This window comes from Salmo trutta, chromosome 13 (assembly GCF_901001165.1).
Source record: "Salmo trutta chromosome 13, fSalTru1.1, whole genome shotgun sequence".
Taxonomy (NCBI): domain Eukaryota; kingdom Metazoa; phylum Chordata; class Actinopteri; order Salmoniformes; family Salmonidae; genus Salmo; species Salmo trutta.
In genome coordinates, this window is record NC_042969.1 from 19,329,309 (window position 1) to 19,340,669 (window position 11,361).

General features: G+C 41.4%; 1 protein-coding gene across 5 annotated transcripts; it reads right to left on the reverse strand.

Annotated features, from left to right (window-relative positions):
- Window positions 1-1,361: 1,361 nt before the first annotated feature.
- LOC115205399 (uncharacterized) lies at window positions 1,362-11,345 on the reverse strand. Of its 5 annotated transcripts, XM_029771349.1 has the most exons (10): window positions 11,214-11,344; window positions 10,941-11,018; window positions 10,128-10,188; window positions 9,845-9,908; window positions 9,525-9,617; window positions 8,661-8,711; window positions 2,590-2,610; window positions 2,122-2,394; window positions 1,802-1,900; window positions 1,362-1,708 (listed from the first exon to the last, which is right to left on the reverse strand). In XM_029771349.1, exons 3-10 carry the CDS (start codon window positions 10,149-10,151, stop codon window positions 1,644-1,646), a joined length of 690 nt encoding a protein of 229 aa, XP_029627209.1. In that variant the 5' UTR covers window positions 10,152-10,188; window positions 10,941-11,018; window positions 11,214-11,344; the 3' UTR covers window positions 1,362-1,643. The 5 variants fall into 5 exon arrangements, with proteins under 5 accessions (XP_029627209.1, XP_029627211.1, XP_029627207.1 ...); XM_029771351.1 differs by lacking the exon at window positions 2,590-2,610 and having other exon boundaries at window positions 1,606-1,708; window positions 11,214-11,345; XM_029771347.1 differs by lacking the exons at window positions 10,941-11,018; window positions 11,214-11,344 and adding an exon at window positions 10,509-10,808 and having other exon boundaries at window positions 1,606-1,708.
- Between the last annotated feature and the right edge of the window lie 16 nt (window positions 11,346-11,361).

An 11,361-nucleotide genomic window follows, 5' to 3' on the forward strand; every position in this document is an offset into this window, starting at 1 on the left:
CTCTGCACAGCTGCTTTCTCTGCACAGCTATTTTCAGGACTCTCCAGAGATGTTCGATCGGTTTCAAGTCCGGGCTCTGGCTGGGCCACTCAAGGACATTCAGAGACTTGTCCCGAAGCCACTCCTGCATTGTCTTGGCAGTGTGCTTAGGGTCGTTGTCCTGTTGAACATTCGCCCCAGTCTAAGGTCCTGAGAGCTCTGAAGCAGGTTTTCATCAAGGATCTCTCTCTACTTTGCTCTGTTCATCTTTGATCCATCCTGACTAGTCTCCCAGTCCCTGCCCCTGAAAAACATCCCCACAGCATGATGCTGTCACCACCATGCTTCACCGTAAGAATGGTGCCAGGTTTCCTCCAGACGTGAGGCTTAGCGTTCAGGCCAAAGAGATCAGTCTTGGTTTAATCAGAATACAGAATACAGAATACAGAAGCTGTCATGTGCATTTTATTGAGGAGAAGCTTCCGTATGGTCACTCTACCATAAAGGCCTGATTGGTAGAGTGCTGCAGAGATGGTTGTCCTTCTGGAAGGTTCTCCAATCTCCACAAAGGAACCCTAGAGCTCAGTCAGTGACCATCGGGTCCCTGACCAAGGCACTTCTCCCCCGATTGCTCAGTTTGGCCAGTGGTACAGCTCTGAGTTGTTGGGGACCTTCGACACAATCCTGTCTCGAAGCTCTACAGACAATTCCCTTGACCTCTTAGCTTGGTTTTTGCTCTGACATGCACTGTCAACTGTGGGACCTTACATAAACAGCTGTGTTCCTCTCCAAATCCTGTCCAATCAATTGAACTTACCACAGGTGGATTCCAATCAAGTTGTAGAAACATCTCAAGGATGATCAATGGAAACAGGATGCCCCTGAGCTCAATTTCAATTCTCATAGCAAAGGGTCTGAGTACATATGTAAATATATATTTTTTATACATTTGCAAAAATCATTCAAATCTCTTTTCGCTTTGTCATTATGGGGCATTGTGTGTAGATTGCTGAGAATGTAGGCATGTTGATCTGGTCAGTAGCCATAGATTTCACGACCAAGCACCTTCCAGATGGCAGAGAAAAGAATTACGGCTACTCGGGCTCAGTAATATATCAGTTCTATGCTGCACTAATGTGAAGTGGGGATAGCTGCAGGAACTGGACAACTCTTGCATCATTCACGTCGTCACAACGCTAGCAGCTATTTTATTTATTATTTTACTATTTTTAGGCTACTCTACATAAAGTACCCAATAGAAAACATCACTTAGCCTACTTACCTGGCTTCTATAAATGTAACTGCTGACTATCATGTGTAGGCTACACGCAGCCTCTGGACACTTATGTTAGGCCCCATTCATTATATAAATAGAAACATCATCCACATGTAAATGTTTATTATTAAATATCATGAATTTGGCATATTATTTATTGGGACAAATCTCCAAACTAGCTGTGTGTCACTGCCAGAGGATCAACATATGCATCTGTGGCTCTTCCATCATAACACTGTGACTTTGAGATAATTTTATGTTGATTAAATTGCAGCAAATACAACTATAAATTGTTAGCTACATATTTCTCCATTCACAGTGTAATCATGTCAGATTTTTGCCATTTTCTCATGAAGGACATTTGGTGGAATTTGCAGAAAATGAAACACTACTCTGTTGTGGTAGTTCTCTGTAGGTTCTGAGCATTCTGCTGCCTCCTGTTCTTGGTCTTTGCTGTGGAGAGAAAGAGAGCGAGAGAGTTTACGTCAGATGCAAAGTTACACATTTCCTGTTTTATTCTTTGTTTCTCTTGTTGGGATCACTCACCAAATTCCTTCTTCAGCATGATCTTCATGCCTATACCCATGGCCAGGATCAGCACCACAGCAGACACACCACAGATCACTATGACCAACAGCGTCGTGTCTAACACACATGGAGACAGCACAGAGGGACAGACATGGGGACAGCACGGAGGGACAGATGTCCCCAGGAATTGGTAGGAAACAAAAACAAGACTTTTCACACAATAGGCTCATTTGCAGAGTAGTAAGACTGAAAGCAATATCTTGAAAGCTCCAAATCCAATCATAAGTGTAAACATTGTAAATATTCAAGTCTCAAATATGACTGGCGAATAGGTCTACCTTCAACTTCAATCTCCTTTGGATCTGAGGTGAAGTTGCCACAGGGACTCTGGATGGTGCAGGCGTATTTATTCTTGCCAGAGGTAGCTATGCCGATCTTCTTCACGGTGAGCTGGCTACTGTTCTCGCCCGTCATGCAGACGCCATCCATCAGCCAGACAAACACCAGCGGGCTTTTTGGTTCCACCGGCAGGTTATGGGCACACTCAATGATGAGGTCATCACCCTCCGCCACTTTGAACCCAGAACTAGTGTTCAGTAGCACTTTAAAATCTGTTTGGTTGAAGAGAGGTTAGGAAATGGTTAAAAAGTGTTGTATGTCATAGTTAGGGTCAAGAGTTGTGATTTTTTTGGTTGTCTCATTCCACCAGGTCACTCTATAGAGATAGATATATATATATACACACACACACACACACACACACACACACACACACACACACACACACACACACACACACACAATACCTTTTGAGCACTGCTGTTGAACTGAAAGAGGCAAATAAGGAAAAAGAGAATATTAGAGAGAGTCCCTGCCTCTGGTGTACAATACATCGTCTTCATCTCCTGCTAACTGTTCTCTCAGAGACATGTATACACTGAGTGTACAAAACATTTCCATGACAGACTGACCAGGTGAAAGCAGTGATCCCTTATTGATGTCACATGTTAAATCCACTTCAATCAGTGTAGATCAGGCGTGGGCAATTCCAGTCCTCGAGGGACAGATTGGTGTCACAGTTTTGCCCCAGCTAACACACCTGACTCCCGTTTATGAGTGCCATTCAGAGGGTGAATGGACAAGACAAAAGGTGCCAGGTAAAAATATTCTCAGCGTAAAATAGTTCCCAATCTTTCTGATTGTGACGTCATGTTGTAAAATTTCTTACAGCACGCGTATCCATTTGTGTGGACAGCTAAGCTCGTGTAGATGTCTCTCTCACACACTCTCCCTCAACCTTAAAGCTGTTCTTTGGGCATGTGCATTTCTACATCTGCCAATCCGGACTCGCGCGTCAAATTGCTGAGAGTTGATTTGAGGAGATTGTTGCGATTGCAAAGACATGGCTCTGCTTTTTCTATTGACAGTGCATACAGTATAGTTGTTCAAGATGGCTCTCTCAAAACAGGACCTGGGAACATCTGCTGATCTATCTACTAGATTAGTGCTTATGTTCTTTCTCAGTCACAAGCTGACCTTACTTCTCCTTTGCTAGTTAGCCAATTCAATCTTATTGGGGAACCTCATCCCTCTCCATACTTGAATTGTGACCCGATTCAGGAAACTGGTCGTATGTCGCCGGTCACAACTTCACAGGAGAGCCATTTGAACGTAAAACATTTATTTAATCAAAATGCGTTTTTTGGCAGAAATGCCTTCTCGAACATGAACTTTCATGTGCCTTAATAAATGTGTATGCCATCTGTAAATACAAATACAATTGTTTAAATTACAAGCCTTGTTGGTTAAGCCACAGAACAAGTTGGCAACCTTCCCACTAGCCATGATTGGCTGAGATAGTGAGTGAGCTGGATATACCGAGAGAGGAGTTCAGATTGGTCTGCCATATTGAAGGCTTCTATTTGAGCTCGTCAGTCTGTGTTAGTAATCCTGTCGAACGTGGCCTTTACATTTTTTTTTATTGTGGAGCTGCATAAGTGTTGCTCTCCACTTTCTGAAGGATCAAGTTTTGAAATCAGAGGAATTAGAGTATGATCACTAAAGAGATGGAGAAAACACCTGTCTCCAGATTACATCTTCAAACTAAGGGCAACCGTGGTATGGTATTCGTGACAGGGAGACGCGTCCATCATGCATGATTATGTATACAGTTAAGATAGCTAACGCTAGACTAACTATATTTTCAGATATTACACATTCTAATTTTGACAGTGGTTGCATTTCAAGATAAAGTGTACTGTTTACTAGCTAACGTTAGCTGGCTGGCTCCCTAGCTGACATTGTTTCCCAGAGCAGTTTGCTTTTCTAGTTAGAGCCTAACATTAGCTAGGTAACATTGGACCTGGTTGGTTAGCACACAGCGCTGTGGCATTGTTGGCACTTTATTCATTGTTGTTTAACTAGCTAACGTCTGCTGGCTGGCTCGTTAGCTAACGTTTCGTGTGTACAACAGCCTTTGAATATGGCCTGGGTCAGTTAACGTCTGCAGAAAAGCGTAATGAAATTGTTGCCAGCAGAGCTGTTAAGGCAGTTTTCATGTTATCCAGAGGTAAACAAATCATCGGCCAGAGTGTCAAGTGTGCGCTCCGAGATTGAAACGAGATGGTGGGGCTAAAGCTTACGAGGGTGTGAACGATGCTGAATGGGTGTAGACAAAGAGCTCTTCACTAGATACCAAAACATTCAATGGTGATTTTCTCAAAAGTGAGTTTACAAGTTGATCAACTTTCAAAGAAGAATTACTTTCCTATTGTTCCTCAAATGCAGTGTGAGGTACCATTTTGTAGCTCTGAGTCTGTACTTTTACTCAATGTATAAAAACACCATTTTACTTTTTGCTACATAAGACTGAATCCAGGTGGTGAGTAACATTTTCAAAATATGTGAAATTGTGGTAGTGGTATCTTAACCCTTTATTGGCCTATGGATAGGGCAAGCACACTTGTAATTGTTTTGTTTGGAACACAACCCTGCATCCCCACCATCACACAATTACTGTTTATGCAATCCAGAAACTTGTCAATATAAATCGCAATCTGGATCAGGTGGGTGTCATTTGAAAGCTTGTTCTATTGCCAACATGACTAGCTAAGTTACACAATGATAGTGTTTGGCTTTCACAATGCAATTCAGAGAAACAGATCCTAATTTTGAAAGGAGTTATCATGAGTACATTCTGGTTCGTGTGCCACGGGGGAATTTTCTTCACAAACAGGCTCATTCTGTTCATAACAACCCAGGGTATTATGACATGTCATCTTGTTACTGTATATCAAACAGTGATCATAAACATTGACAATGTATGACATGGGTTTTATACTATTGAAATGTAACATGCAAATTTAGACTCACAGGTGTTTGGCTGGCTTGTATGAGATCAAAGCGGTATTTATTATAAATCAACATCACCTTTCAAAATACATAGTCCTTAAATTTACAGCATTTCTCACTCAGACAACAAAACTGTGACAGATCGCCTTGATTCTGTCTTATGTAGCAAAATTGGAAAGTGTTTTATACATTGGATGAAAGCAGAGACAGAGCTACAAAATGGTAGATCATACGCTGCATTTGACAAACAATGGGAAAGTAATTCTGCTTTGAAAGTTGATAAACTTGTAACCTCACTTGAGAAAATGGCCTTTGAATGTTTTGGTACCTAGTGGAGAGCGCTTCTTTGTCGAAACCCATACAGCATCGTTCACACCCTCTTAAGCTTTAGCTTCACCCATCTCTTTAAGGGATGATCCGAGCGTTCTGTACTAACAGCAGTAGTCAAGCACCCAAGCTAACTGGTTAACTTGCTAGCTACTTCCAGAGACAAAAGAGAGAACAGCTCACTGACCATTACTCAACCTAGCAAAGCTGGTTAGGCTGTTTTTATGTTATCCAGAGCATTGGTGACTGCAGCTGTGCTGTCAGATTGTCCATTCATAAATTCAGAGCGTTTTGCTCTCGGAGCGTACAGAGCGCACACTGCATTGGACTCTCTGGCCGATGAGTGGGTTGATCCGAGTGGTCTGACCTCAAAACGGCAGTCGAGCACTCAAGCTATCTACTTCCAGACACAAATGAGAGAACACCCCACTCGCCCTAGCAGAGCTGGTTATCCAGAGCGTTGGTGACTAACTGTGCTGCTGGCAACAATTGAATTATGCTTTTTTGCCGACGTTTACTGACACCGGCCATATTTAACGGGTGTTGAGTGTTCATAAATTCATGAGTTATTCTGCCCTCTGGCACCCTCAGATGAGAGTTTTATGAAATCGGAGAAGATGGCCAGACAATTTACGAACACACCCAAAATGGTTACTTGCATAGTGGAGTCTAAGACATCTAGCTAGCTAAACAACGAACATTAAACCCAACTCATGACATTACTACCCTGCATGAATCTGCAGGTAGCTAACCAACCAGTTACAATGTTAGCCAGCTAGCATTTAGGCTATCACTAGCAAAGCAAATGGCTATGTGATACAAATAATACGATCATACACATAACGTTACCTAGCGAGCCAGCCAGCTAACGTTAGCTAGCTAGCTTACAGTGCACTTTAACTTCAAATGAAAACGAATGTCAAAATTATAAATGTAACATTTGAAAATGTAGCTAGCCAGACTATTTTACCAGTGCTCTGAAATACGAGTACATAGCCAGAGCGAATTTACCAGCTGACAAGTTGTTGCAGTGACGTTCTATTGAAATTAATACTTGAATAGGAATATTTTGTTAAGACTTTAGCTAGCTCAACAATGAACCATAATCCCAACTCATGGCGTTACTACCCTGGATGAATCTGAAGGTAGCTAACCAACCAGGTTCAATGTTAGCTAGCAAACATTAGGCTGTAACTAGCAAATCAAACTGCTCTGAGATCATACACGTAACGTTAGCTAGCAAGCCAGCCAGCTAACGTTAGCTAGCTAACAGTACACTTTAACTTGAAATGAAACCACTTTGACAAAATTAGAAGTGAGTAATATCTGATTGTAGCTAGCTAGACTATATTACCTGTATGCATCTCCCTGTCATGGATGCCATGGTTGCCCTTAGTTTGAAGATGTAATCTGGAGACAGGTGTTTTCTCCATCTCCTTAGCTATCATACACGAATTCCACTGATTTCAAAACTCGGTCCTCCAGAAAGTGGAGAGCAACACTTACGCAGTTTCATTACACAATAAAAAGTTTAAAGCCGCATTAGACAGGATACGGCAGACCAATCCGAACTCATCTCTCGGCATGTCCAGCCCACTCATTATCTCAGCCAATCATGGCTAGTGGGAAGGTTGCTGTTTTTTTTCTGTGGCTAAACCAACCAGGCTCTTAATCTAACAATTGTATTTGTATTTACAGATAGCACACGTTTGTTATTAAGGCACATGGAAGTTCACATGTTCCAGAAGGGACCATTGACATACACCTAGTTTCGTGAAACGAGTTTGCAAAAGTTGCTGGGTACAAGTATAAAGGGATACATAACAAAATCATGGATTTTATTGCAGCAATGTCTTCAGGAATGTCTGGGATCTGAGTGAATGGACAGTCATGTACCCACAACAATGGACCCAGACAATTTGAGTGTTTGTCTGCTCTGGAAGTCAACGTCTCATTTAAATACACAACCTGTGTGTTCCAGCTTCTGAACCAAGGGTCTGAATAAAGATGTTCAACTCCATCATATTGTTACTGATGTATTACAGACGGCAGAACTGGAGGTTTACAGCATGGTGGTGGAGACACAGAATCTCCATCAGTCAGTATGGTGGTGGAGACACAGGAACTCCATTTAAATCAGCATTGTGGTGCCCTCACTGACGAAGAGATTGAGGTAATTTTCTTGCCTGAAGAAATTCTGATTGTCTTGATGAGTTTCGAAACTACCATTTGCTTACAATTCACATGACTAACAGTACCCTTCCACGTAACTATTAACACTCCACAGAGCTGGGCTTTACAGAAGAGTGGCCAGAAAAGACGACATTGCTTAAAGACAAAAATAAGCAAACACGTTTGGTTTTCGTCAAAAGGCATGTGGGAGACTCCCCAAACATATGGAAGAAGGTACTCTGGTCAGATGAGACTAAAATTGAGCTTTTTGGCCATCAAGGAAAACGCTATGTCTGGCACAAACCCAACACCTTATCACGCCGAGAACACCATGTTTTTCATTGGCAGGGACTGGGAAACTGGTCAGAATTGAAGGAATGATGGATGGTGCTAAATACAGGGAAATTCTTGAGGGAAACCTGTTTCAGTCTTTGAGATTTGAGACTGGGACGGAGGTTCACCTTCCAGCAGGACAATGACCCTAAGCATACTGCTAAAGCAACACTTGAGTGGTTTAAGGGGAAACATTTAAATGGCTTAGAATGGCTTAGTCAAAGCCCAGACCTCAATCCAATTGAGAATCTGTGGTATAACTTAAAGATTGCTGTACACCAGCAGAGCCCATCCAACTTGAAGGAGCTGGAGCAGTTTTGCCTTGAAGAATGGGCAAAAATCCCAGTGGTTAGATGTGCCAAGTTTATAGAGACATACCCCAAGAGACCTGCAGCTGTAATTGCTGCAAAAGGTGGCTCTACAAAGTATTGACTTTGGTGGGGTGAATAGTTATGCACATTCAGTTTGTCTTATTTCTTGTTTTATTTTAATTCCAGGTTGTAAGGCAACAAAATAGGAAAAATGCCAAGGGTGGTGAATACTTTCGCAAGCCACTACGTGTGTATGTATATGTGTAGTTGATGCCATGACACACAATCACTCATATTCTACTAACATTTCAAACAACCACCATATAAAAATTGATAACTCAACTATCTATTGGCAGTAGTGAGTATATGAAATGAATACTGACCAGTAGCATTGAAGCATTGGCTAGAGCCTGAGCACAGGGTGTCACACATGGCTGAGGGAGTTGGATGGAGAGGAAGAAAGACTATGAATGCTTTGAATATATATTTTGTCTGGGTTTCAAGAAAGATCAAGTTAACACAGAAATACAACAAGCTAGAATACTGTAATGGTCTAATGTAAAAGTCTGAAGGTCAGGGGAAGGAGTAGGTTTGCAAGCTACCGGTAATTTAACAAAGTTACCGGAACATTCAGTAATTTAGGTCATTAACATGTAATCTATTCAAATGTATGTAATTTATACTTGAATAAGTTAAAAATGTTTATATATAGGATTTATTTTTATATCTGTGTTCATATTGTCCATGAGTTTCTAGTGGATAGACCATAGGGTTCAAGACAAAAGCCTGATTAATGAAAAAAGCATCTTATCAACAACGCATTATTTTCATTTAACTCTTCGACCTATTGACTTTTCACAACTGCCACCCCAATTTAGCACAAACATTTACTACAAAGACAGACATAGTAAAATACATTAAAAAAAGGATATTCATGCTGAAACCATTTATCAAACACCAATGGTATTCACTAAGTTGATGTTTATATTTAGGATAAGGTTTTACAGTTGTCATTCTATTTCTTATTTTAAAATGATCTTATTTGATTATCTTATATCACATGGAAAATAAGGCCACAAAGAGGGTCAGAAATAATTACAGAAACCTGTGATAATCTGAAGTACTCAAAAAGGCCAACTCCAAGAAAAGTTTGTAAAGTTCTGGCAGTTTAATGGTAAACTTAAAGTTAACAGTAATATGCTCTCCCTTTGCAACCCTAGGATGGAGTAATAAAGTGGAATGGTTACCCTTGTCTAGTAATCCCGTAGCAGATATTCCAGGTGAGTGGGTTAAGTTGCACCTTAGACACATCAAGGGAACACAGGTAGAACAGACACTACCTATAGAGAGAGAGAAGGTTGAGGCAGAGAGAGGGAAAGAGGGATGGAAGAATGACAGCAGGGATAAAGGGAAAGAGAGAGGTGTGTGTGTGTATATAGAGGATTGGGTCACAGGAGACAGAAGGGGAAAAAGTGAAGGCTTCAACAGTAACTAACATAAATCCAGAATATTCACAAGGTAATATCAAACTGGATTTTTTTTTAAAGGAAATGGGATTGTTCCTTACTGATCATGAGAAGGCAAGCAAGTGAATACAAGCCTGTCCCTGTCCTCGCCTTCATTAGTACCATCTGACGAAGATGAGATGTCATTCAGTTTCTATTCATTCAAAAAGTTAATCACAATAGAAATGGGTTCAAATGTAAATTAAACCCACAAACAATATTTCATTCAGGACATTCTCAATGTCAAAATCCTAGAAATGTTACTAAAAACTTTAAAAATAAAACCTGTTGATAGGATCATTAAATACATTAGCCTACATCATTACATTGAATAAACTATTGTACCTCTTGTGCTGGATCTCTGGTCATGCACGGAGTTCACTGGATGAGGAGTGAGTGAGCGTCTCTACAGAAAAGGTATTGTACACTGTGGCTGATATAAACACTGATATGAATGCAAATCACCTCACCACCCACAGCTACCAGACAGTAACACAAGCAATATACAGATAATACCGGAACATGTTTGTGCCCTGCTTGGCACCTGGAGTTTGATGTTCATGGAAAGGAGTGCTAAGACTGTCGGTGGTGCTATTGGACTGTTTTACAGGATTCAGAACACATTTAGTAAGTAGCCTTGCCCGAGGAGCAGATCTTTTGTTTCTGTAGCATGAGGCAGTTTGATGGACCCGCTGGACAGGACTCTAGTCTATCGCATGGCCTTACCTTCAATCTAGCTCCTTAATGCGGAGTGCCAAACAGAGACGCATCTGGTTCCATTTTTACCCCCTTTGGTATGATTCAGCAGGGGATTGAACTCCCAACCTTGTGGTTAGAGTGTCTACCCTAAGGCCACTGAGTTGGTTAGAACAAAATGCCAGCGGTCAAACCTGGACTTGGCTATAATATTTCAGCATCATGTCTGCCAGCAACACATATTTGCACATGCACACACACTATAACTCATGAAAGACTGATGTCAATGCACCTCTTATCAGAATTAATTGCTGACTTTATAGTTGAACCATGCAAATTGCGTGTTGACTTCCACAGGATCAGGAGCCCTTTTCACAGACAACACATTTCAAACAAATTATGAGCAGTACAGTACAAAAGTACACTGCATCATGGGATATGAAGTTCATCTCTCCTCACTACCTGTCAGTCTGGCTCTGAAGCCATAAAGGTCTGTTCTCTGGACTCCAGATTCACATCCTCTGTGGCCACCAGAGAGTGCTGTTGATCAAACAAATACAGTTACCCATCACATTTCTCCCCCTTTCAGTCTCTTTTACCATTTAAACATTGCAGCGCTTTGCCGTCATTTATTCAGGCCTGCCTAACTGAGGATAAACACATTTTTCTCCTCCCAGAGAGCTCAAACAAATCAATTCCTATTAGTCTGGGCAGGAGAAGGAAAGGTCCCCTGACCATATATTCCTGTGACAGCCTCTCTGCTCTGCTCTCCTCTGCTGATGGAATGACATTCTATTGGCCTGAGAGATTACAGCACTGTCCCCTAAAGCAGCAATGTGGAAGGGCCACGTCCTGCCTCGTAAAAAAAAAAAAAAGGAAAGAG